The sequence below is a fragment of the Crocodylus siamensis genome, chromosome 7, assembly GCF_052110815.1.
Source record: "Crocodylus siamensis isolate JL-2025a chromosome 7, ASM5211081v1, whole genome shotgun sequence".
Lineage (NCBI taxonomy): Eukaryota > Metazoa > Chordata > Crocodylia > Crocodylidae > Crocodylus > Crocodylus siamensis.
In genome coordinates this window covers 29556011-29583776 of record NC_143401.1, presented here as the reverse complement: position 1 = coordinate 29583776, position 27766 = coordinate 29556011, and the positions used below count along the sequence as shown (strand labels likewise).

Genomic DNA, 27766 nt, shown 5'->3' with positions numbered 1-27766 from the left:
TGCTGAGGACAGAAGCATATGGGCAAGGGGAGCTGGGCAGAGTTTTACCTGTAGTAGCACGGGCACATTCAGAGGCTGCAGACTTCCACTCTCTACTGTGTTAACACTCTCACAGCTCCCACTAATCTTCATATAGATTGAGTCTGGAAAAGCCTTAATTTGGCTGTGAAAGGGTTAATAAAGTAGTGGCTGCCATACAGCAGGGGAGATAGGAGAAAGACTGGAGGGAAATCCATTGCATTGCAGACTGGGCAGTGCACATGGCTACTCTTGCCACACCCCTTCCTGATCTGACTCTGCACACCCTCCCAGAAGAAGAATGCAGGGCAGTCTCACATGCTCTGCAAGCCTGTTTCGGGGAGAAGAGTGGGAGAAGCAGTGCTTCTAGCTAATTATCAAAGGATGAAAAGAATTGCCTTACCAGTAATAACTGGAGTTCTGAGATATATTGTTCACATACACACGACTCCTGCTTTTCTTCCCCCTCTTCTTGGAGTCCAGGGCTCTGTGGGACTTTGACTGAAAGGAAACTGAGGAGTAGAAGTGCTCTCCACCCATTAAATCCTCCCTGTGAGAATTGGAGTGGGTAGGTCGAAGTTTATTCTTTGAGTACTGCTAAGGGGAAAAGGTCTCTGGTCAAAACCTCAGAAACTGTGCCTATCCACAATAAGAATGTGAGTTTATGTAGAGAGTTTATTCCAAAGACTTCAACTGCCATGGGCAGGGGGTCAGACTAGAAGATCTATAAGGTCCCTTCTGACGCTACATCTATGAATCTATGAACTTACTGATAAATAATGCTCTTATTTCCCTTATGGTTTTGTCCTCCCTGCTCTTCTATCCCCTTTGGGTTGTTTGCCTGCCTGCACATCCGTTGCTGCTTATTATGCTGCCAGCTCTCACCCCCTCGTGGACTGGGCTGTGTACGTGTTGATGGTCTCCCATCAACATGTTGATGAAACCTCCCATCAGGATGTTGAATAGCAATAGGCAATGAGGCATGAAGTTTTTTCCTGTGAAGTAGACAAGTGGGCTGCCTACCAAAACAATGCTTTAGCTCTCTGTTGGATATGCAAGCAAAAGTGACTTCCTCTGGGAGTGGCCCTGTTGTTTTAGGGAACGTCTCTGTCCCTTTTACCTCCCCTACCTGATGCTGTTCTTATCCTGTAGCCAGAAACTTTTCAGTAGAGATTCTTGACCATACCTTAAAGTCTGTGGGTGCTCAGCAAGGGGAAGTAGGATTGGGCATTGATGAACCTACTGGCCCTTGTGCAGAGACCTGCTGTGTAGATCTGAATGTTGTCCCAGGGATCATTTGGTAGCAATTGAACTGCTTTTCTGCAAAAGAAAAAAAAGATAGTTTTGTAGAACAGCAGTTCTCAACTAGGGTGCCACAGCACCTTGGAAAGCCACCAAAACCTACCGAGGATGTCTCTACACCAGCACCACTGCCACAGGGTGAACAACTCCTCATACCTCTTTGCAGGAGACGTGTTTGAGCCAAACAGAGAAGCGGCTGCAAAAGATAGGCATTCCTGGCTGTTTTACATTATGCAGGCAGATGTGCTGATTCTGCTGCTGTTCTTCCTGGTTCAGGTCCAATGTGCCTCTGAAACAGAGGGATGTGGGGCAGTTCTACCTCTTGGTAGCAGCATCTGTCTCCAGGCTGCTACAGCTATGAAGTGGTACTGCCCCATGAGCCTCTGATTCCAGGATACACTCTACAGGGTCAGACTGAGAAGGGCTGCAAACAAGAGCGCATACTCTTGCAACAGCCACTTCCTGTTCTGGGTCTGCAGGAGGCATTCGATGCAGACCCAGTTCTGGCGGTGGTGGTGATGGTGGCAGTGACTATGCCATAGCAACATTCCCATTGGCCAGCCCCCTCCTCCTCCAGGACCTTGTGTGTCCTATTGCACACTCCTGCCAGCTCTCACCCCCTCAGTGCACCCCCACACGCTGTATGTGCAACCTAGCACCTTGTCTTTGCTGACCAGGCAGCCTGGACTATATCCCTTACAGCCCAAGGTATATATTAATAGCATATTAATTCATACTATAATGATGATGTTTATATTACAATATTGATGATATATTTATATTAGATTTTTAATGGGGTGCTATTACATTCTGCAAAGTTTCAGAGAGAGGTGCTTTGAGTCTAAAAATCCTGAGACTCACTGGTTTAGATATATCATCTAGATATCACGCAACACAGATAATGGCAGTGTCTTGGAGTGCAGTTAGAGGCTATACGTTTTGCATCTCCTACTGGGGGCACTGCAGGCAGGTTTAGACTAGAGACAGCTAACTACTTACAATTTATTTACCCAGTAGGTAAGTAAATAGAGTTATTGGACTGGAATCTGGAGCTGTTATGATCTCTCCTTGACATAGTGTTACATGCTGTTGAACGTAGTAGAACAGTTGAGTTGTCCTGGGTGCCACGGCAGTCTTCTGTACTGTATTGGATGACCGGTTATGTTTTTATCTGTCATGTTTTTCTCTGGTTTGGGTCTGTGAAGGCTTAAGTGAGGTTCTTCCTTTTGGCAACTTCAGGAAAACATGGTGTCTGCTCCAGCTGTACTGGAAGGCTATGAAATTTTTGGAGGCTATGTCTTTGGTGCTAAGAGTGAGAGAGTTGAGTGATGTTTCTTCTTTGAATGACTGTCGACCTACACCATGGCTTTCTTGGAGTCTTTTTTTTGCCTTAGCACTGAGTACTTCAGCCATGTCCCCACATGCCACTCCTGTGCCAAGGGCTAAAGGGCAGCACACAGTTCCTGCTTCTCAGTGTCTCTGGACTGTCTGGGTGAATTGGCACCAGTTCTCATCAGATCCCCTGCAAAGCCTTAGGGCTAAATCCTGTTTGACCTTCACATAACTAAGTAGCACTTACGTAAGCCATGTAACAGCAGTTCTTGTACTTGTGAAGTTTGGATTCTATTTCTACACATGGTGCAACAGAATCACCTTGCATGTGTATCTGTCAGAAGTAAAATGGAATGGAAGAAGACCCCCAACTTGTAGCCCAATAGCTATGTCAATTTTCAGGAGCAAGTCTAGAGATTCAGGCTCTAGACCAACATTACCAAATGGGGATTTGACCCTGCATATCCAACTGTTCAACTAGGTGGCCAAACAACTGACCCGTCTTGAAGCTAGCCAACTCTTTAAACAGTTTAACTGAAATGAACTGGGGCAATTTTTTGCCCTAGCCAGGGTGAGACCCTAGGATTGTTTCTCTTTTCTAGGATGCCTCAGTCTGGGGAGGGAAGGAGGAAAAGAGGGGTGGTCTCTCTTCCTGCCTGCTTCTGTGCTCCTTGTAGTCCATGCTGCTCCGACAGAAGTGGAGTCAGCTTCTGCTAGGCCCAGTAGCTGCCTGGCAGCTTCTTGCCCATCCCCACCCTCTCACCGCTCCATCTTCCTGCTCACCTTCAGCCCCTAGTGAGGGTTGGACTTAGGTGGCATAGACTGTAGGGAATGTGAGATCATGCAGGGAGGGGGCAGTCCTCCCCACCTGTCCTGGTGCTATCACTGCCACTGACAGCATGGAGAGAGCTGAAGGTGCAACAATATTAAATTAGAGACAGTCTAGCTAGATAGCTTGTGTGTCTGAATTTTTGCTCCAAAACAACTGCCAAGATAGATGTAAATTTAGTCCACTCCAGCAGAACCCAGGTCACAGACATAGCCTCTGTCCTCTGTCTATAAGGCTAGAGACAGACATTGAAAACACCTGAGCCTGAATCAGTTCAGTCTTTGCTGGTTAATGTAACCTGGCTAGGTTAAACCAGTTTGTAGCCACACAGAGATTCTCTCTGGACTGAGCAAATTTAGGCACATGCCTGCAGTGGCTCAGGCTAAAGCCATGGGGTACTAGAGCAGCCCTCCCTTCCCTTCTATAGTGCTAAGCTGGCGGGGGTGGGGGCGGAGGGGGAGAGAGATGGCCAGGCCCAGGCAGGACGCTCTGATTAGGGAGGTCTGCCTGCACCATCCCGGGCTTTTCCCTGCTGGCTGCTTAAGGGGCAGGTGTGTTGCCAGCTCCCAGCCTGAGGCTAATACTGAAGTAAGGGGGTGTGTGGAGTGAATGCATCTGTTGATGATACAGAACTTTTCAATCTCCCCCCCTGCTTCTTTATACTGTCTGTAGCAAACTGACAGGCAAGCAAGCCAGCAGGGGCTGATAACAGTTTTTATCACCCCATCAGCAAAACAATAGCTTCTGTCCATTAGTTTAAGCTCTGCTTAGCAGCTTTTTCCAAGGAAGGAAGTACCAGCTAACCTGTTCATTAGCTTCAAAAAGCCCTACGGGGACACCATTCTGTATGTCTATCTCAGTGAATCTGGAGACATAGACACCTTTCAACATTAGTTAGCATACTACGTGCCTAGGGTCTATGGGACTAGGGTTTGTGCTGTGGTAGATGGGGGTGGGGAGGGAGGAATCCCTGCTTGGGCAGTGAGGGGAGGTGGGGCAGGGGGAAGACAGGCAGACCCTGATATACCTACACTCTCCACTGCAGCTCTGGCCAGGGAACAGGGCCAGCTCTGCTGTCTGGAGCAGAGAGCCCACCCCAGAGAGCATGCTGAGAGCCTGGTTTAGCTTAAAGCAGGAAGGGGTCTGCATAAACTAGTTTGACCCAAATCAATTAAGTCTGACACTACATTCAGTGATGTTTATCTTAAAGCAGTTTCAGTGATTTTGAAACTGGTTTATGTGCACTGAACTTACATTCTGTTACAGGTTTAAATCAGTTTCTGATCACTTAAATCAGTTTGTGTGTAATGTCTGTCCCTAGCCTAAGTGACATTTGAAGGTGCCTAGCTGGAGATTTAAGTCAAATTGTTGCCATGGCAAGAAAAACTACATTTTGTATGGCTTCTTCAATCACAGCTTGTCTTGAGACCCACCTCAAGGTTTCCATGGGTAGTGGGATGGAGTCATTCACAATGTGAATGTGTTTGTGGCCAGTTGCTGAAAGGAAAACCCAAGTTACTTGAAGTTCTTGGAGATGTCTTGTTCATATACACATTTCCACTTCTTGGTCATCATGCAGTTTACAATGCTGCAAATGAAAGACAACTGAGGAGCAGGACCTGCAAAGCATGCTTTATGCCCTTGACATGGAAATGGCACAAGGGGTTAGGGTGGGGTACACTCTCAAGCTACTACTAGAGCAAAATGTCTCTAGTTAAGACATAAGCTAATCTGGGTGTATCTGTGGACAATATATCCTGATGAACTCCAGTTAATGGTAAGTAAGTTTTGTATTTTCCTCTCTCTGTTTCTATCTCATCCTTTCTCTTTAAACCAGATATTCTTGTGGACTTGAAGTCGCTACATTTGGTAATAACTGAATTTCATCTCAGTCAGCCAGCAAGAAAAATCAAGCAAGTTGTACCTAAGTAAGGCTGTTGGTACCTCTAAAACTTTGTTTCTGCTGTGCTGAAGTAAGAGGTGGCTAGGTGAGGGCCTAGTTTTTGTTTTAAGTGCATTAGACTGGATGGTAGTTTGTTAGCTAGGGGTTGGGAATTCCATGAAGCCTCTTGTTTCTGTGAGACTTCAGTTACTATGAGTGCTCTTAACTAATAGAGGGTTGGCCTATACTATGTGTGAGCTGCTATACAGAAACTAACAACATAATTTTATCTCCCTTTATGAACCTAAATGCCATTTTTTTAGTTGTGTGAGTGGCCTTTTTTTGGCATGTACACACAGGTTGTGATTCTGTTACATCCCAACTGTTGACACACAAATGTATATGTGTAGACTGAGAATACACATTCTGGACAAGTAAGTCATAGAAATACAGAAAGCAAGAAACACATGCTTAAGAGTACAGGGGAGGAGAGTGGGGGGCCAGGATAGGAGGGAAGTGGGTAACCCCCAAACCCAGGAAGCAGGTGATTCAGATCTTACACTCTCCTTTTCCAGTAGAAGTTTGAACTTGCATGTCTTTGAATGTCAACAGTCAAACCACCAAACCACATTTTAAGTAGTAACAAGGCCCTTTTCCAGTACTCCTGAAGTTGGCCTCTTAGAGCAGTGGTCTCCAAAGTGGGATGTGCGCACCCCAGGAGGTGCGCAGGACGATCCATTGGGGCGCGGGAAGAAAATATTAGAACTTCTGTTTATATTTATATAAATATACATATATTGGGGGTGCATGCTCAAAAATTTTTTACTGATAGGGATGCGCAAATATAAATATACATATATTGAGGGGGTATCCTCAAAAAATTTTTACTGATAGGGGTGTGCAATCAAAAAAGTTTGGAGACCACTGTCCTGGAGGAAGATAGCTGCACCAGAAAAAAAACATGCTGTGAAATTAAAGCATGCATGGACCAGTAAAGGAGCTACTGCCCTGTGGGGGAATGAGCCCTGGGTTAAAACCTGGACCACTGCTCTTACTAAGATAGTAACTATTCTAATTTGTTCTTCCCCATCTGTTTTATCCAGTCACTAGTAAATGCAGGGGGAGTGCTCATCTTCAGAAGTGCTGGAGAAGGGGCTGAATGTTACCAAACTTACCATGTGGTGACTGGAGCATGTAGCTGGGAAGTGAGAGAGCTGTGATTCAACCTGCTTTCTGCCAGGGGACTAAAATGCAGGTTTCCCAAATCCTAGGCAAGTGGCGTAACCCAGAGTTATATGGAGTAATCCTGGGCTCCCCGCAAAAAAGGCAGGGAGGGGAGTGCTGAGCCTAGGAGGAGATGACCAGCACTCAAATACCTTGGCTTCTGCTGTTGTGATGTGGACCCCCTCCCTGCACACTGGCACCCACTGATGGCATGCAGGCTTCCGAGGAGCCATCATTTTGACATCTCCTTTAAACTGGTGCACATCATCCCCCTAATTATATTATTGTTCCTCTATTAATGAGGCTAAAGAATGAGGCAGTTGTCCTCTTTCTTCTGCCTCCCAACCCTTGTGCCTGGACTTAAGCTCAGGCACAACACATGCTCAGGGTGTGTGTCAAGAGCAGGGATAATAAAAACATGACCTGCATATAAGTGTCCAAAATGCTGTTTAGGCAGGTAAAAAGCTGCCATTTAGGCACACCAAGAGAAATAAATAGACCTCCACCCAACCTGTCCTTGGGCCTGATCAGACGCTATGGTGTTAACTAAAATGGAACAGTGGAGGCTCAGGTTATATACTAACCTGTGTGGTGATGTAGGTGTCGCTTAAAGTGAGGTAAGTGTTTACAGGAGGACAGATTCTGCTTATAAATGACCAAGTGAGATAAACAACTGGGTGGGGAGTTTGTGTGTGTAAAGTCAGATAAAGCAAAGCTGGGGCAATAGTGACTTTGCTTTGTGTGTGCGCAAAGGGAAGGGGTGGTGCGGTGGGTGTGTTCTGCTGTAGTTCTAACTGTAAGCGAGTTACAGGAACTGAGCTGGGGCAAGGCCTGCTTCCCAGGATACATGGCTGGTGATAGGATGCCAGAAAGACTGTGAAGGGAAAAGTAAGTAAAAGTGGAAGTAAGTTATATTGTGAGGATCAGGCTTTGGAGAATTGTTCCTTATTGGTTATATCTTTGTTTGGGGCAGGCAGGCACTGGTGGAGGACAGCAAGAGCATTCCTTCAGCAGCCAGGCAACTGCTATAGCCTCGTTGCCAAAGGCTTCCGGTCCCGGTTTGCTTATAAGGTGGCCTCTGGAAGGCAGAGGGACACCTTTACTGAGGCAGCTGCATTTGTGAAAATGTTTCCTCGGTCATTTTGTACATCCAATGTGGAGGACCTCCAACTGTTTCTTTAGGTTTGTAAGCGTAAGCAGTGTGCTGGTGTCTCTCACTGGAAGGATACACCTGGGGCCAAGCAGTCAAAGGGACAGAAGTGACGTAATGTAGCTACCTGCCAGTACCTATACTGAGGTCTTTGAGATATGAAGTTTGTTTGTACAACCTTCATTTCATTCTTGGCTTTCTGGCTTTACTTTCTTAGAATCTGGTGTAGGTAGGCAGCCTACAGTTGTGTTTGGGAGGAGTGTGACTCTTTTTGGGTTTTGACAGAGGGAAGGTAATGCTGAAGACTGCTTGGACTGAGGTGCATGCACCCACAGAGTGAAGATGTGTATATGGATTTCCCGTCTCAGAGAAAGTCAGTATTTTTCAGCTTCTCTTTCCTTTGTTGTGCAGCTGCAGCACTGGCATCTTATCAGTACTAGTTAGATTCTTGATCTAGCATTTTGTTTCAATGGGTATGGCAGATTAATCTGTGTGAGTCATGCTGCTGCCAAGGGCTGCAGTGAATAGCGGTGTTGCAGGTGAACTTGGTGTAATGGTTTTGTCTGTCTGCCAGCCAACCATTAGTCAACCTTGAGTAAATCTGAGGAGCTAAAATGTAGTGATTGTTCCCTCGTATAAAGGTAGAGTGTGGAAAGATGAGATAGATTGACTGGCTCTTCCTTGCAAATGGTGTGTTTATATTTCTGTTCACGGTCAGTGATGGTGCAGTTAAGGGTAGCTTAGACCTTACTGGTGCTGGGGGGAAGTTGTGTGTGTAAAACTTTGTAGACTTAACAATAATGCGGTAATCCAAAATGCCAAAGCCTGTAGGAATTGAGATACTTGTATGGGAATGGGGGTGGGGAACTCTCCACAAAAACCTGGTATGATGCAAGAGGGGCTACACCTGGTGTGCATGCCCTGTGTCAGCTGATGATTGTTTCCAAGTGTGTTAATTTTGTCCTGCCTGCTGTATGTTTGCAGAGCAAGCTTCCCAATTCTCTCTGTGCTTCAAGCAATGGCAAATATTAACAAGTTATTTTAAGCTCTTTGCATAGATAGTTAATTTCTCCCTTTAGTACCTTTGTAGCCAACTAACTGACTGCAGGGATGTGTCTGTGAAAGTGCTGTACTGGAAAGAAGCTAGTGCAAAAGTATGTTCACCCTTTCCTGTCTTTCTTACTTCGCTTACTTCTTTTTCTAAAGTGCCACCAGGATGAATAGAATGAGCCAAGGTATGACTCTTGCTGGCTTTGCATGACCTAGCAGCTGCTGTGGGTTTCCCCCTTTAGCTTTGTCTGTGTGGGAGTTTGTGATTTAAATGGGGAAAGGGGAAAAGTTTTCACTCTACAGGCAGCTTGTCTGTTCTTTCCTTTTCTTTGTGGATTGGCTTTTTTCCTTCTGAAGCAGAAGTCAGTCTGGCTGCTGCTGTTGCTGATGTGCCCCCTTCTTTATTTTTGTTGTACCTTCTCATCATGTGCTTGCTTTGCAGATGCATGTACCCTAACAGGTGTGTTGGCTGGCTTGTGACAATGGCTTTTCCTCCATGCCTCTCCTTACTCCCTGTTAATCACAAACATTCCCCACTTGCCCCATATTTTTTTTCTGGGAATTAGGGGAAAAAAATACCAGTAGCCTTTTTGGTCAGGATAACTAATTCGGAGTATAGCGCTTATCTCTCCTGTGGCCAAATGATATTCATGGGTGCTCAGGAAAAGTGCAGTGGTCTGGAGATCATACTCCCCCATTTTCTGAGTATTGCTCTTGTGTGTTTCTCTGTGTAAGTGGACCTTCTTTTCTCGGCAGGCTCAGCAAAAGGGACACCTCAGACCTTAGCATAAATATACAGTTTGCAATACAGTTGTCATTAGGATAAATGCAATTCCACCATCTACATGAGAGGATCCCCTTTTTTTTACCAACAGACCCTTATGTATCAACAAACTTTCATCATGTACAAGATAGGATAAAAATGAGTCTATCCCTCACCCCACAAACTCATAAAAGACCAGGATAGACTTTGAACACACCACATAACATCACCCACATGGACTGTGTCTAAACAAGAGATAATGGGTTTACAGTTAAAAAAAACCTCTCACACAGATACCAGCAGCAGTGTTTTACCTTCCAAAAGGAAATTACTTCAAGTGAAATACGTTGCTACCTACCTACATTCACACATACAAAACAAAGTAGCCACAACGTCTTGGGAAAAAATACACAAATGTTCTACCCTTTTTCTTCAAGAAACTGTTAGTCAGCTACTTAACCAAATCAGCTACCAGCAAAGGATCCTGAGGGTAACAGAGGGAATTACTGAATGTCACAAAAAATTCTCAACCACTTCAAATACACATTCATGCCAAATCCCAACTAGTGACACCAGCTCCAACCATTGCCATCTCAACAGTATTGGAAGCACCATCCCTTCCTACCCAACTGATCATTAATTAAGTTTCTAACTTACTCATAGCCTAGCTCTCCAACTAACTGTTACCCAAGGATGGATAAATCGCCTCATAACCAGGTAGTTATAATACTGAAGAAAAAGCACATACAGTGAAAGCCAGGCTCGACAGCCTGAAAGACCCTGACTTGAAATAATGTTATTCTCCTACCATTGGTCATACGAAGAGCCATGCCTCCCCTGTTCATGTACAACACCTAGTAAAAGGAATGGCATTCATATGAAACACAGACCTTTGGAAAAATAAGCCCTGAAGCTTATATCTCAAGGTCTGACAACAAACCACTCGATGCACATTCTCTGCAAGTTCTGAATGGGAGGGAGGGCTCAGTAGAAGATTGAAACCTGCATGAATCAAACCCAACTACGGACCTTGTTACACAGTAATTTTGGGCAGCTTCTGGAGCTCTTAACCTCTGGATTATCTGCACATTAACACCTTAAAGTGGTTTTAAGCACTCATTACGTGGCTCAAAGTTACACCACTCTAGGGCAGGATTAACTCGGATCCGCACTACCCAGCTTCTGGTCCATTAAGGTGTGGGCACTCCCCACAGATGTGCCACCCAAGTTGAAGTCCTCCAGTATCTCAAGAGCTCCGGTACCCCCACCCACACAGTAGGGATAGAAGCCTGTCCTGGCTCACCAGCCCTCTAGTGGCAAGTCACAGCTGTGCAAGTAGGGGACAGGCAGAGAACGCTCCTAGATTAAGGGTGTGACTTCTCCAAACTCCAAGCTAGCACTAACACTGATCAACATTTGTGCGGCTCACAGTGTTAGGTGTAATGAGACCCTGTATCTCACATCTAATAACATTATCCTTGTTCCATTTCAAGGAATTGCTCAGCAGCCATGACCACTCCACACATGGAGGACAGCTTTCACTTAAAAGGCCACCCGAACTCCATAGCCCAGGCCTTTACTATCCACTATCCTCATAATTCCTGTTACACTGGATAGCTAACACTGCACATAAATAAATGAATGAATAAATACAAAACAAATAAACAAAAACCACACCTAATGCAACAGTTGGCCAGAATGACAGCCTTAATGATAAGGGGCAACTTAAAGCCATGTCAACCAAATTCCTGTAGCATAAGACCTCAATAAGCTATACTAATATCTGTCAGTGCCTAGAGCAAAAAATACCTCACCCATTCAACCATCACACCACAGCCTGAATTATGAAAAATAATTTACCTAACCTATGCCATGCTAACTAACTACTGCTGGGGCAAGTAGGGATTTTAAAAATAAAATTAGTTAATTACTTGGAGGCAGAAACCATAGCCCACATGATGGACAAACACTACAACTAAAATATATCTGGCCATAATGCTGCCAGTTGCTTTAAGAAGTAGTGGCAGCAGTGGCCAAGTCCTAGCATTACCCCACCTCCGATCCTAACTGGATCACTCTATGCCCATCACTGCAAAACTGTTGCTGACTACTAATGAGATGGCCCTCCTGGTCCCTACCAACATTAAAGTTCTGTCCGGTCCACAGGCAAACTAAAGGTATAAGACCCCCCCCTCTTGTCCCCAGACAAATGGCATTGGCCCTAAATCTGGAGCTTTATTGAGGAAGAGCCCACATTCCACCAGCCCCCAAGCTACCAAAAAACACCATACAGCTCCTCCCTCAAAACATCACACTGCTGACATGTTCAGAACATCGACTACAGATACCTGGGCAGTTGCATAACTAAGGCAGGGCGAGCCACCAGGGCACCGGTCCTGGGTGTTGATTTAGAGAGGATGCTAGAACGAGGCACTTGTGTGGCAGTGGTGGTAGCAGTAGGAAAGTAAGGTGTCTATGCTGTAGCCAGGCTGTTTTGACATCTCACATTAAGCTAGTGGTCAGGAAAGAGTCCAGTATTAGCATCATTAGAGTGGGGCACATGCCCCAGCACCAGTTTAGCGGGGTGGCAGAAGTATGCCTCAGCAGTTTGCATCCTTGGTCTCTGGTGCTCAGTGCTCTCTACCTACTCTCCAGTGCTCAACAGCATTGCTGCCTAAGGCACCAAAATCCCTAGCTGCCCCTAGAAAGACAGCTTCCCCTGTCATTTAGCTTCTGGGAAGACAGCTCCTTGTATCCATCTCTCCAGTTTCACAGGAATGTAAACAGGGTAACTAAAGAAATAATGAGCCACTGCAAAATAAAGGGTTCTAAGCCTATCAAAGCAACTATAAGCATTAGGAACTCCTTAGCAAATGCACATTAAAAAAGTGCCTACCTGGTGTCTCACCCTACCCGGTGATCACAGTTGAAGTACATCAGTTTCCAAAAAGCAGACTTTTTTCCATTATCTCGAGACTATGGGAACTGCCAGTTGCATTGTCTTATCACTACCAATCCACCTGTGAAACGTGCTGCTTGGAACTTGGAAGCTATCCCATATGCACCCTCCAAAAGGAGGCCAGCCATCAATAGGATTCAAACAGATTATTCTCACCTCCCCCAAACAAAGCAAAATGGGAAGCAATTTCAGGAGCTAGGAGAAAACATACAACTACAAAAAATTACCACCACTATACACCAATTCAGACATTAGGGGAGCTACACCAGAGACCAGAGGACTAAAGAGCCAGTCTGAATTTCAAGTTAATAGCCAAACCAGTCAGCTTGCTCAAACCTTACTGAAATGGCCAAAGAGACAGATAAATCAGTACAACGTTATCGCTACCTCAGACTGATGCACCGACCCCTTTGATGCCAGTGAAACCAGGCTTGATGGGGTCAATGCACCCTCTCACCTATATTCAATGAGTTCCAGAAAAAGCCTCAAACTCAAAGAAACTTATCATCCAGATACTCATGTTACTGAAATTGAATGTGCCTCCCCACACCACACTGCAGGCTAATAAATGTGCATGCATGCACATGCGCGTGCGTGCGCACACACACACACACACTATCACTAACGGCTGTGGTTTTAGGTCAGCTATAATTTTGGGACTTTATGCTGCATTTTCTGCCTCCCCTAGCAAAGCTGAATCTCACTAAAGACTCCAGGGCAGTATTTGATTAGACAGAACTGTAGTCATGTAACACATTCAGCTATGTGTATATGATCCAGGCTGCTACAGTAGTTTGGTTGGCGAAGATGCCTAAAAATGGCATAAGTGCCACTTATGCATCTTAGCAGTAAAACAGAATTCTGTGCTGAAAGAACAGATTTTTTTAAAAGTGCATTTAGGAAAGACAGAGTGCTTGGTGTCAGGTAGGCAAAAAGCTTCTCTGGCCAAGCAGGCCTAAACCAAGGCAAAATTCCTAGACTCAGACCCCAAAACAAAACCAACTAACAACCTCCCCGTCCCGCCCCCCCCCCCACACACACATACAAACCAACCAACCAAACAAACAAACATGAGAAAGTTTACAAAGATCAGCGATCAGATAGAAAGAAGGCAGAAAAATGAAGGGAACAAGGAAATATGCTGGTGGCTCCTACAAAGGATATGTAGAAAACAGTCACCTTTCAAAGTAATCAAGCCATTATGTGATCAGGGTAGATCCTACATAAACATTTTCCATGTAAAAAACCCATAAAGACTACTGGGATTCAAGACGAGGGATGACCTTCGTAGTGAAATCACAAGCCAAATAAAAGAAAATTAAAAAGCTCAACTTTCCAAACACTATGCAAGCAAAGTACAAGAGAAAAAAATGAAACTGATAGGTCCTGACTTCTTATAGATCACAGCTGCAGATACATTTTGTGCCAAGTAGACTATCACACAACACAACATCTTGGTACACCGAATTTTGCGACAGACACACACACATACAATAACTCTCCTTTTCTCAAATACATGTTACCACTCATCTGTAATCCTTTGCATTGCCCTATCCTCCTTTCCATGCCTTCACAGATTAATGTCAATTTCCATTAAAAAACGTCTGCACATCACATAAAAAAACCCATGTACATAAACATTAACTCTCCCTACAATGAATTCCTACACACAGCTATTGAAAAACAAGGCTTTCTGGTAATCATCACATGAGGCTTTGACTATCTATCCCATCACACCATTCTCATAAATATTTACCTACTTATAGGTCTTATATCATTGGTCCCTACAAATGCTCAAGGGTACCCAGGTCTTCTTCAAATGGGCCTGAAATTAATAGGAAGCTTGCATATTTCCAGATTATTTGCCTAAACTTTCACAAAACCTGCCCCAGCCTCAGACACCGCTTCTTCAATAAACTCCATTCAGATGTTCCAGGAAATGTAGGAGAACTATAGAGCTTCAAAATTAAAGCTTCAAAAAACCCCAAGAAAAAAGATTAATGATTGTGGAAGGAAGCCGTAGGAGTCTGGCAGGCTGTAGATTATTTCTGAACAGATTTTAACTTTATTATACTGTCAAAAAATGATCTAAAGCACTTAATCAGTTAGCTTTAACATGCAGAAAGAACCCTATTATCCAATTAAAGGTAACTTCTGTAGAAAAAGTCGAGAGGGGCAAGGTGGTATACAGTTCACATTCAGACAACTTTACAATCAGGAAGTTTACCCTAATAAGTTCACCCTAATAAGAACCCACAATACAAGAACTGCCCCTCAATGTAACAGGAAAAAAAATTAAAATTAAGGCCTTGCTTTCAGAAGAAGCAATACCCATCCCACTAAGCTACCCTCCCCCTATTATGCAAGCCTATACACCCCTCCTGGCTGTCCCATGGGCCAGTTTCAACAAGAAAGGTGCAAGGAGTTCTCAAACACCTTTGCCTCAAGGCACCTCTCCATACTTTTTTTGATTTCTGCAAACCCCCAATTTAGAATCACTGTGCTAGGATCTAAATTCAGAAAAGATATGAGGGGGCCTTGAGGCTAAAATTGTTGAGAACTACTAAGCTAGCTGGTGCTAGTAAGGATGGTGGGGGCAGAACCTAATCTTGCTGTGCTCTATTCTTTCCACTGTTTGCCCCCAGTCTGTACCTGAGGGGACAAAGGCAGCCCCCACCTCTGAGGCTGCTTCTGCAAGGTTGTACCCACTGGTGACCAGAGCCAGCTGCCCCCTGAGGCCCCTTCAACCAACCCAAGTAGTGTAAAAGAGTGGAGGGGATGTCCAGGATGCAAAAATATGGCTCCAACCCAACTGCTGCCCATCTGCCAACAGCAACGCATGCTGCTGGGAGCATGGGGGCAGCTAGCACAAGGACTGCCAGGGCAGGGAGGGGATGGGACAGGAGAAAGCAGCAAGGGAGGAAATGCCTGGTGGAGGGGGGAAGCTGCAGGTGCTTCTGGGGTCCCTGGAAGGAGTGCTGAGTGCTGCATGGAAAAGAGGAAAGCACTTACCTCTTCGCACAGGGATCAAGTACTACATCACCCTTAGAGAGACCTTGTGGCACCTGGGTTGAGAATTGCTGGCCTAGCCCAGGCCCTGGTGCTCAGGGCACTTTGTTGCGAAGTGATATGGAGAGTCAACACCTTTCTGTATGAGGGGACATAGAATCCTGGTCTCCTACTCCCTAGGAAAGTACCCTAACCCTAGGCTATTGGGATGAAAGGTAGGAGGGCCCTCGTCCTCCTGCTTCTCTTCCTACATGCCTCCCTGGGGGAGCAGGATCTGAAATCTGTGTGAATAGCTCAGTGCCACTTAGCTGCTTAAATACTATTCTGTCTATACATGGATTTGGATTTGGAGTGTCTGCAGTAAAAACCTGCTAGCCATATCCACAAAACACATTAGTCCTTGCCAAAGCTCAGTCCTGAAACAGCCCGGCAAGTTGGGTGTCTACACAGAAGGAAGACTTCTTAACATTAACAGCTATTGCCACAATGCCTACATTAGCAGAAGACCCCCCAGCCCCTCAACAATGCTTTGTGAACCAGCAGAAAGTGTTTCTCTGCCAGCAAAGGTAGACTACCTCCAGACACTAGCAAAGCCAGCAGAAGCCCTCTCCTAGACTAGAGCACAGCATAGCTACTTCAGGCCACCCAGCTTTGGCAGAAACATTTTACAGCATTCATCAAACCTTTGTTACTTTTGAGGCATGCAAACATAAGGCTACTGTGCTAATTTCCTCCAACTGCTTCCCCTGAGAAGATCATTCTTGTCCTCTTTAACCACTGTCCTACAGTCCCCATGCTTGATTGTGAAACACCACACCCTGTATGAAGCCCCAGCCAGTGCCCTATTAACAGTGTGCATAAATGTAGTTTGGCCAATGCATGCTTCATAGAGAAAACCATACATGCATCATTTGAAAAGTATCTTGAAATTAGGAGAGTGTTTCAGCTCCCTCCACGTTAGAAAAATAATTTCTTTGAACTTCCACATAGGAATAGCCCATGAGATTGGGCTATTAAGAATCACAGAGTACATCTACAGCAACAGTTTAACTGCTAAGTGACCAAATAGCATGCTGTTCTCAAGGCCCCTCAGCAAGTTCCCTTACAACTAGTCCTTAAGTCTTTGATATATAGCCGCACAGAGAGTTAGACAAGCCAACAGCCAACAAATACATATAAGCTATAGCTTCCTTGTATCCCACCCTATCCTTTCCGTGTCCTTCCTCACTTCACTTGCCATGCTATTAACCAATCCCAAGCCATTCATGCTCCTGCAAAGAACGGAACACCCTATTGTTCCATGTTAGAGATACTTGAAAAAAAATCACTATAACAGCTAGAGATGACCCTAGCAGGGTACGGGGCCCAGAGCAAATCAGCCTGTGTGGGGCCTGGACGCGAAGAAGCCGGAGACAGAGGCAGCAGCAGAGGGAGGTGGTGAGTGGCCGGATGTGAAGCTGGTGGCAGCAGAGACGCAGAATCACCAGAACTAGGCGGGCCCTGCAGAAAGAGCCACGGACACTCCATCCTGCATGAGGCCTGGAGTGGTCACCCTGATTCACACCCCCCCCGCCCCCCCCACAGGAACAGCTCTGATAACAGCACTAACCCTTTTAACGGGTTAACCATATTGTATAGCAGGTCACCATTTACACTGTTTCCCTCCATTTCTTCTATTTCTGCTGATTTCCTACCCTTGTTTCATGTGCATGGCCTCAGAAAGCTCACAGCGCACCCACCGAGATAGGCATACTCTGTGCATTTGGAGAAATACCTTGCAAATGGCACTGCAGATCTGAAACCTCAGTATATTCCCTCTTTACAGTCAGGCCTCTGAAATACCTGCATGTGCATGGAGTAAGTTCAACACTGTTCTGGCAGCCAGAATGACAAATCTCATGAGATAACCTTAATGTGTGACCTCCTTTCCCCACCTCCATTTAACGTTGGTCTAGTCTAGCACCAAACAGAAGAAGGTTCTCCCCTTTCATAGCTAAGGCTTGAATTAATTCTGGCCTGGCTGTACACATGCCTGAGGTTTGTACAGTTCAAAGAAATTTGCACATTTTGCTCACCACCAGGAACCCACCACTTCTATCATTTAGTTCATGCCCTGTCCAGCTTCTAAATTCATACCTGTCACATTATTAACATGCATTTCAAAGTGCTTTACACAAGCATGTCCAGCCATCTCACTTGTTTGAAAAGTGAGCTGCTAAACTTTTGGTTTCTTAAAACTCATTCTTGTTACAGCTGTAAACATTTCCATCTCCTCATAGGACAAATGCTTTTGGCCCCACAAATCTGCTGTGCCATGCTGCTAGTGCTTGCTTGGTTACTCTCTAGCAACTACCTTCAATTATATGCTCTCCTGACTAGTTCTTTCCTTTTGGCTGCCACGCTAATCAAATTTCCTTTCCCTCCTTGTTCTGTTTCCACCCATTTGCCCTTTAGCCGAAAAGAAATGGTTTACAGATGAGCCGGACAACGCCTACCCCAGAAACATTCAAATCAAGCCCATGAGCACTCACATGGCCAATCAGATCAATCAGTACAAATCTACAAGCAGCTTGATACCACCCATCAGAGAAGTTGAAGATGAATGTTGACTCCCCAAAGAATGGACTTTTCAGGAAAAAAAAATCCACCACAGGCCCAGCCAGCTTCACAAATGGTGACGTGACATTTATGCCTCTCACATGCCGAATCGCCAGTGGAAAAGTTGCAAAGGGCAACCGCTATGGCAAAATAAAGTAGACATCTGTTTGTCTGCCTTGATTATGGCTTCCATGTATTTTGGAAACTCTGTCATTTATAAATGAACATAATCAAAAATAGTCATGTATAGCCTCTAGCGTTTAAAATTATTTTTATTTATTAGACAAAAAATATATTTTTCTTTTTTTCCATGGTAAGGTACTTACCCTTAACACACCAATTATGTGGCCAGACTCCTAATCTTCACAACAAAGCTGCTCTTTCTCTGTTTGTCTCTTAGGAGAATGATGGTCACAATTATTAAACAATGCTACTAAAAGAGAGAAATGAGATACTAAACAAAGTCCTACATGTATTTTAATAAATCCCAAAGGAAGGGAAAACACCAACATGTTTCTTAACTAGAAAAAGTGTATTTTGTTCTGCATCAGCACCAGCTCTTAATAAATTACAACTTATCTATTTTCAAAGGACAAAGTCATATTTTTATAAATTTAAACAGTTTCTCCCACTTTGTGAGCATTTCCTTACCAAATTTAGTAAAGCTTAACCAACACATACTCCAGTGTGCCAATCCCTTTCAGGACCAAAACGTTAGCCTGGACACCAGAAATATTCTGTCAGATTTACTTACAAAGCATTAGTATAACACACAGCATATGAGTTAGCTGTTCAAAGTGAAGTTCATTTAAAATGTGAAATACTGTTGTACTTCCAAAGTCACATCTTACTAGAAAACCTGAGTCCATGTAAGAATACAACCTTGAAAACATCTCCCCCATAGCCAGGTGTTTAATTAAACAAGTGTATTCTTTTTTTAGGCATCAGTGACACGTTAGTCCCCTCCATTGTAAACCCAAGGTATTTAACTAAGACATGAATTAAACACAATAAAACCAGGGCAAGAGTGCAAAGTTTAAATCTATCTGACCTCTGGCAATGCCCTCTCATCTCCACCACCAAAAGAACCCATGGCCCTTTGGGTGAGTTCAAGTCTGGACACAAACTTGGCTGCTCAGGATCAGCCGTGTCCTCACATGTGGTTGCTTGGTATTTGCTGTCATAAAGTGATGTCTCTCTTCAGAAGTACCTTATGCTTTTGTTCTAGGTTGCCTCAGTTCCACATATAAAACACTAAAAACTCATAAGGTACTTATTCAATAGCAAACTCTGAGAAAGACCCATACAGACTTGTTTGCACCTACCAGTTACATAGTGGCTGAGAAAATTTACAGACATCAAATAGAATGATGGTCACTGCTACAGACATACAAGTGTTCTTGCCAATTTACTAACTAAATCTCATCTGAATAACATAAAAAATTAGCAAGTAGGTGAGGAGAAAAAAAAGGACGCTGTGTCAAAGAAAATAGGAACCCATTTTACGATCATTGTTGCTTTCAATATTGGGCAAAGTCAAAAATCATTAAACAAGACCAGATACTGTCATTAGATAAGCAGTATCATCCAATAGGGCAGGTACCACACCTATGAACTTATGCTAGAACAAACATCTATAATGCCATACTTCAACATTTTACCTAAACTATCTTGGCTTCTATGTCTGTCTGCTGGCTGCAGTACAACTATAACCCTGCTGCCACTTAATAGGCTTTGTTTTCAAGTGCATTTATGGACTGACACTAATTTTTCTATACACACTTCGTAGAATTAGTTACAAAGGAAAATAAACTCTCCTATGCTATATGTACAATTGGCTTGCTTAAAAACTATTTAGAATTACTTCTACAAAGAAACACATTTACTTAAGCACTTTTATTAATCTTGTTTCATAGTAGCCAACTGCAAAGAAGAAACTGCTGGATTGGCTGAGAACCATTTCAGCTAACAGCAAATTCTCATTTCCATTCCAATCTCACCACAGATCGCTTTCCATCTTATGTTGCCAGCTGACACTCTTTTTTCATTTGTGAACTGCCACAATCTTATTACCCAAGCACAATGCTGTTCTCAATACCAGAATCATCATCATCTAAATTTGTGTTCAAGATAGGCAGACACATTTGAACTTTACAGGCCTCTGCTTTATAGACAAGTAACAGAAAATCCTTCTCAAAGCCTTCAGTCTTAAAATACTTAAATCATGATATTTCTAAGCATCCTTTCTTTCAGAAAAACACTTATCACATAAATAAAAAAAATAAAACTACCACCTACACTGCTCTGGCATATTGAACTACGTTATCCTTTAACTGTAATACTCTTGACACCACAATGCCCACAGTAACTTAGCTTAGGACTTCAGATAAACGAGATTGATTGTGCTTTTTGATTGCTGCAATATCCATTTATACTAATCAAAGAATGACTGAGTGACCATAACATCTTACTCCTCCCTTGCATTTAGTGGATCAAGTTTGCATTTCATCTGTTTGTACCTAGACATATCAAAGAACCTAAGGTTGATTTCATACCCTTTATACAATCAATTAAATCAGACTAGCTCAAATTCTGTTCAGCAGAATCAACTGTGGTTATGTTACATGCTGGACAGAAAACCTTCAAACTTTAATTAGTCACTTTTAACCAGAGACAGAGTCCAACTACCCAGAAAACTGACCCAGGTGATGAAAAGCCAAAAACAAGCTCTTTGCACAACCGAGACTAATTACAAGCAGCATATGAAATGCACTGTATAAGCAAGGATATAGAACATTTTTACTGAATTAAAATGCATGTCTAGAAACTTAATTTTTTCTTCCAATCTAGTCAGACTTTATAACACTTCCTATATGTTCCCTATCTCCCACCCCACAACTGAAATTGTCACACCGTCCAAAATTCGTGCATCCTTGCCAAAACAACAGACCAGAATTTTTGCACTGAAAAGATGATGTGCTTTCTGGAATTCCAGCTGCCTTCCTTTTGACCCAAGCAAAAATACAAACACATACCCTTACTCCACAGTTAAGCACTAAATACAATTCTACATCTATACCACAAGAAATGCAAAAAGGATTTCTCCTGAATGCCAGACAAAGGCCTTCCAACTTGCAGCACTTACTCTCCAAACTCAAATTATTTAAGACAAAGCCATGTGATCATTCACCTGCAAGCATACAAGATTCCCATGGCTATCAATCAGAGCTCTGAGGCTGGGCAAAAGGCAGCACACAGACAGTCTGCAATATGCTGCTTTTAGGAATTAAATCTGAGACAGTTGCATGAGTTCCCCCGGCATCTGGAACCAAAGAGTTATCTGCACACTGAAGTAGCCCTTTTCATTTAATAGCAATACCTAGAGACAAAGACCAGAATGCATATGCATCTGTCATTTCAGTTACCTAGAACCATCCTGGCTTTGTCTTTCCAAGTTCCTAAGCTGCATGGAGAAAACAAAGTAATTAGGGCAGGATTTGGTCTATGACATCTCTTCTTCATCTGTGACAGGATGCAGCCTTGCTGCTCTAGGTCATATCATAACTCATAGTCTGCAGCTCTGTATACAGAGAGATGCACCAATAAACCTACGTTAGGATATAAGACAATGCCAAGAGAGTTCCTCAGGCTAAAAGACCTTACAGTCAACTTCTGTTATCCCAAATGGAAACCTAGTGGATACAGCTAAAGGCACAAACAATTGCCAGAGATAACACATACTAATTCAGAGACAGAGCTAGGAAAAAAGACCCTTGGCACTAGGACAACATGACAGTGGCCTTTCATCTGTCTCTGCACCCCACATAGAAGGATTTCCACATTTGCTCTCTATAAGATGGTAAGGAAGAAAACGGCAAGGAGGTAAAGAAGGAGGATTATATACAGCAAATCTAAAAACTCTCATAGGTTTCATGGAGCAGCTTATGCCTTTTTATAGCCCATGCACTGGTGTAACAGCAGATAGAAGTGAAGATGGTGCTATCCCAAAGGAAGAGTAAAGGTGCCTTGTGGCAAGGTTTGCACATTTCACCTGAAGAAGCTGAAAGACTCAGGCTTCAGAGATGCAATGAGGACAGATGGACCTCAACAAAATAGGTAGAAATAACATGAAGCAAGCTGTGTATGAAGAATAACATGCTTCCTTTGAATCTACACCTGAGTTATATGCATCATAGATTCATAGATTGTAAGGCTGGAAGGGACCTTGGAAGATCATCAGATTCAGCCCCCTGCACCATGCAGGAAAGACTCCAAGTGACCCCAGCAAGGTGACCATCCAGTCTCCTCTTGAAGATTTCCAGGGTTGTCAATTGCACTACCTCTGGAGGGAGCTTATTCCAGTCTGGACACCCTAACTGTGAAGTTTTTCCTAATGTTGAGCCTGAAATGGTCTTCCAGGAGTTTGTGGCCATTACTCCTAGTTTTCCCCAAGGGTGCCCTGATGAACAGTTGTTCACTGAGCCCTTGATGTACTCCCCTGATGTAGTGGAAGCTGCTACCAAGTCCCCTCTCAGCCTTCTCTTCTTCAGGCTGAAGAGTCCCAGGTCCTTCAGCCTTTCCTCATATGCCTTGCCTTGCAAGTCTCTGATCATATGGGTGTCCCTTCTCTGGATTCTCTCAAGCTTTACCACATCCTTGTTAAAGTGCAGCACCCAGAACTAGACACAATATTCCATCTGGGATCTCACCAGTTGCTGAGTAGGACGGAAGAATAACATTCTTCATTTTGCTGGAAATGCATCGATTGATGAATGCCAAAGTATTATTTGCCCTGCTGGTTACAACATCACACCGCCAGCTCATATTCATACTGTGGTCAATTATACCTCTAGGTCCCTTTCATTTGTGGTGCTGGTCAGTTTGGTGCTGCCAACCAAGCCTGTAGGTGTGTATGGGACTGTTCATCCCCGGGTGGAGCACTTTACATTTCTTGATGTTGAACTTCATCTGGTTCCGACTCACCCAACTTGGTAGTCTGTCTAGATCCACCTGTATCTGTAGTCTATCTTCAAGCATGACGACACCTCTCCATAACTTGATGTCGTCCACGAACTTGGCCAGTGTACTCTTCACCCCTACATCCAAATCATTAAGATGTTGAAAAGCACTGGACCAAACATCAACCCCTGAGGGACCACACTGGCCACTTCTCGCCAGGATGACACAGCTCCATTCATTAGAACGCTCTGGGTCCTACCCTGCAGCCAGCTTCGTACCCCCTTAACTGTCTCACAATTGAGCCCACAATCCTCGAATTTTTTTGTGAAAACATCATGGGATACCAAATCAAAGGCTTTTTGGAAGTCAAGGTATACAATATCAACCTCTCTCTTCCCCAGGTGGCGAGTTACCTGATTATAAAAGGGGATGATGTTGGTAAGACAAGACCTGCCCACGATGAAACCATGCTGGCTGTCAGTCAGAATCCTACCTTCTGCAAGCCTATCACACAGACTCCTTAAATTCATTTTTCCAGGTTTAATTAATCATTTTTCTGCAAAGTTATATATGTCTGATTCTTTAATTGATCACATACCAGTTCTACAGCAGTAGTGAGACAGCAGTCATTCCTACCCTGCTCATTCTGTACCCTGCTCTATCTGGCATGATTTTCCCCTTGACCCAGTGAAATACCAAAGCAAAGTAGTCATTCAGGAGTTCAGTTTTCTCCTGAGTGTCAGTATCAAGATGTCCTGAGTTGTTAAGCAATGGCCCCATGTTCCTATTTGTTTTCCTCCTGTTCCCTACGTATCTAAAGAAGGACTTCTTGTTGTCCTTGATTCCTGTTGCTAATTTAAGTTCAGTCGCCACCTTAGCCTTTCTAATCTGATCCCTAGAAGGGAGGGCTGTTGTTATATAGTCCTCCTTGGTGCCTGTACCAAGCTCCCATTGTTTGTATGCCTCTTTCTTAAGAGAACCATGATTTTCCTGTTTAGCCAAGCAGGCTTCCCAGCCCTTTTCCTACTTTTCCTGTGCATGGGAATAGACTTCCTCTGTGCTTCAAAGATCATATCAAAGAGGAAGGAAGCGCAGAGATCTTTTAAAATGAAGGTGGCTTCATACACAATAATACACTAATATAAGGAAAGAATCTGACTCTTCAAAGCCTTTACCTACACATGCACAAGAAATCAGACATTGATAGACACCATTGAGATACTTACATGCAGAACAACTCTTAAAAAAATTAAAGCAACTGAAGACAGAAATGATCATGTGTAAAAGCAATAACTTACACATGGATAATTACTTGTGTTTCTACTGCCTCTTCGCTCACTATCTGATTCACAGCTACTGCATCCACTACCATGTGACAGATATCCAGCATGGTCTAAATGATGCGATAGACAGGGACACATACTTAAGCTCTTCTCCAAGGAACTTCTTTACAGTGGCTCTGGGAAGGCAACAAGTTTCATTGTGTACCTGAATAGCCTTTCTGAGGAATTTGTATCCCCTCATTTCTTTCCTATTAAGATGGCTTTGTATTAAAAACCAAAACAAAAGAAACCATACACCCACAGGGAGAGAAAGTGTGACTGCTCTGGAGAAGAACTTTATTGCAGGGCCTACATACCTACCAAAGGTTGGGTGAGAGAAATGTGATCCAGGTCTATGGGACTCCAACAGGGAAAATCCAAGGGAGCATGTGCCTTCTACTACACTGTTCACTGACTTCCTAGCACTCTACCAATCCACAAAGTTCTGGTGCTTCTTTAGAAGGTGGTCCCAAAAGTGACCTAAATCATGAAAAGCCTCATACCTCAAGCCCCTGTACAAAGCACTTAATAATACACATGGAACTGTTGTTTAAGTCTGAAATGAGTCCCAGAGTCCTTGTGCACATGCAGGTCAGCATGTGCATCATATCATCTACCACATCTGGCCCATGTGAAGATCAAATTCAAGGGTTAGATTTTATTCTACCATTGTTTCTCATGGAGCTGTGGAGTTATAGAAGCATGCTTTCATTTCAGTTAATTCCTCAACTTCTTGAAAACATTGGCAGTGCAGTCATAAGCACGATCATAAAACAGGTGCATTTCCTATGTGCAAAATGCACCACTTTTGTGAAGAGCTGACCCTAAGTATTTGATACTACTTAAGTTTGAGATGTACACTGGACCTATAATCTACAAGGTTCTGTAGAGGGGAAAGCTCATTGCAAAACAAGAAAAGATATTATGCTAAAATTGAAAAAAGCAAATAAGCTGAACCTTTGCAGGCACCAAAGAAAAATTCATTGCAACTATGTTCTCATAGAAATTTGAGAAATCATCAAATAATCATAGAATTCATTTCAATCTTTGATTCAAAGGGAAGTAAAAGAAGTATACACCTTATGGGTCAAGTTTGAGGCTCAGTTCATCTCAGCTGAATCTTTATCGTTATTCTTTTTTTTGCATTTTACCAACTCTACCCTCAGTGTCTTTTCCATTCATTACACTTCTTGTCCTGGTTCACTGACATTTAACATGCATTCACTTGAAGTAAATTACACATCTCACACCTTGCACAACCATCTACTGATATGGCAATGTTAAACAGAAAATGATGCGTGTATAATCCATAGTAGACTACAACAACAAATTTCACCTTTCTTTAAGTATCTGAGTTAATAAAGCATAACTGCTCTATTACAAAACTACTACAAAAATTAAAAACTACTAATAATTAGTTCCTATCTAGGGACAGTATCCTAATTACCCCATTTATAATCCTAATCTATAAAACAAAGAGGTTGAAAGAAAGTCTCCCACTGGTTAATTCAGGAATTTAGGGATAGTCTTCATGGGTTTAAGGATGGAGGTGCTCAAGCATATAGAAATAAAATGAAGAAACCATTTTCTGAAACAAATAATATATTTTAACAAGTTCTAACCTGGAAATGGGAAGATTTCACATGTCTCAAAAAATGTAGACAGCTTCATCAAAAATCATGTTTAAGCCCAAGTTGAGAATTCGCTCCCACCAGACACACTCTCTTCACCGTATTCTTTGGGACACACGGATTTCAAAATGAAAAATGACAGCCTTAAAAATTGTGTGATTTCAAATTTCACATTCTAGTGGCTTCCAAAGTTGGCCTTGTCTTTCAATTCACTATACACATATGAAATATGCGCAAGCATTTTTCTACCTAGCCATTCCTCATAATAAGGCACAGGAAAAATACAATGGTATAAAAGAACATTAAGTTAAACAAGAATAAGGAGCATGGCTTCATCGTTCCTATTTTTAGACAGGATCGGCAATAGAGAACAAAGGGTTGTGCTCAGAAACTTTGTCCTATGTAATATCCAGTAACTAATATATTGTCTTGTAAAAAGGGTTTGTACATAACTTGTACATGGTTTCATTTTGTATTTTTCTCAAATTAAAATGTATTTGTGCTCTAACTCAAGGATGTATCCATTCTTTCCTTTGCATAGGAACAAATATCTCACAAACCATTATGCAACATGATGAACTCATCCCCCAAGTAATACTGGATCACAGATAATAATTGTACTTTGACTTTGTACTCCAACATAGCATCTCGGATCTGAGAAGCACAACAGGCTCTAGCAGAACTGCTCAAGCCAGTTGCCTGCCTTGGCCAGGGCATGCATTCTAACAACAGATCTTTGAAAGAAAAATGTGAAAACCCTCCACAGATAATTAAGCGTACCATTCTTGTTATTTTCTCCCAATCCTTGACAGCATTATGGCCTGAAGTAGTAAGTTCAAAAGTATATCATATACTCTCCCCTTATGTGAGGCTTGTACTTGTGCTAAAGACATTTATGATTGTCTAGTCTCTTTCCCTGAGCAGCAAAAAAACAAGTATAGCCATCTCTTACCTTATCTCATTTAGGATGAAGCTGTTGTGGATCCTGATCCTGGGAGCACAAATACTCACCCTTCCCTTTGCAAAGGTTTGTGTCCATTTATAGTCAGTGGAACTAGCCATACATTTCACAACAAGAACAAACTTGAGCTTCTGCGTGATCATGGCCCTAGAACTTAAATTATACAATTTAGTCATTGTTGTAGTAAATCTTACATGGACTTCCTGTCAGTCTAACGTGTGTGTTTAACAAGCCTGTTTATTTTGAAGGAAATACATAAAATTTAAATCAACATAAAGAGTGGCACCAATCAGCATTGAAAAATATTCAACCCAATGTAAAAGGTCTACCAAAATCATTGAACACAAATGTGTATTTGTATTCATTAGTGTTAAGGACCAGGTGTCAGATTTCTTCATTAGTTTCTGTTTCACTTAATATTGAATACATGCCTATAGACAGAAATATCTTAAATGATGGTAGGGATGAAAACAAGATAGTTCAGTGTAGCAGCCTCTAGCGATACACAAACATAAACATAATTCATGCATAAGAATGAGGCTTATTGGTATCGCCTGGTATTATGAATTTGACAAAATGGGTTCCTCAATGAATGGATGCTGTTCATAGGACTGGAATAGCATGAAAACAAAAGAATCAAAGTACCTAAGTAGGAAAATATGTATGCAGTGATTGCTGGCAATGTGCCAAAGAAAATGAATCACTTCCACCAAGTACCAAATTATAGTAGCATTGTTCTTAAATCTTTTGCCTCAGACAAAAATACTAATACATGGG

General features: G+C 43.0%; 1 protein-coding gene across 3 annotated transcripts in view; it reads left to right on the top strand.

Annotated features, from left to right (window-relative positions):
- Window positions 1–26463, top strand: part of KCNMA1 (potassium calcium-activated channel subfamily M alpha 1) — a 1030169-nt gene extending 1003706 nt beyond the window's left edge. For all 3 annotated transcript variants that reach the window (XM_090058809.1, XM_090058810.1, XM_090058812.1), the window contains 2 exons: window positions 8944–8972; window positions 17973–26463. In XM_090058809.1, coding sequence (XP_089914935.1) covers window positions 8944–8972; window positions 17973–18127 — 184 coding nt within the window. In that variant the 3' untranslated portion in view covers window positions 18128–26463. The remainder of the gene's footprint in view (window positions 1–8943; window positions 8973–17972) is intronic.
- Window positions 26464–27766: the final 1303 nt, after the last annotated feature.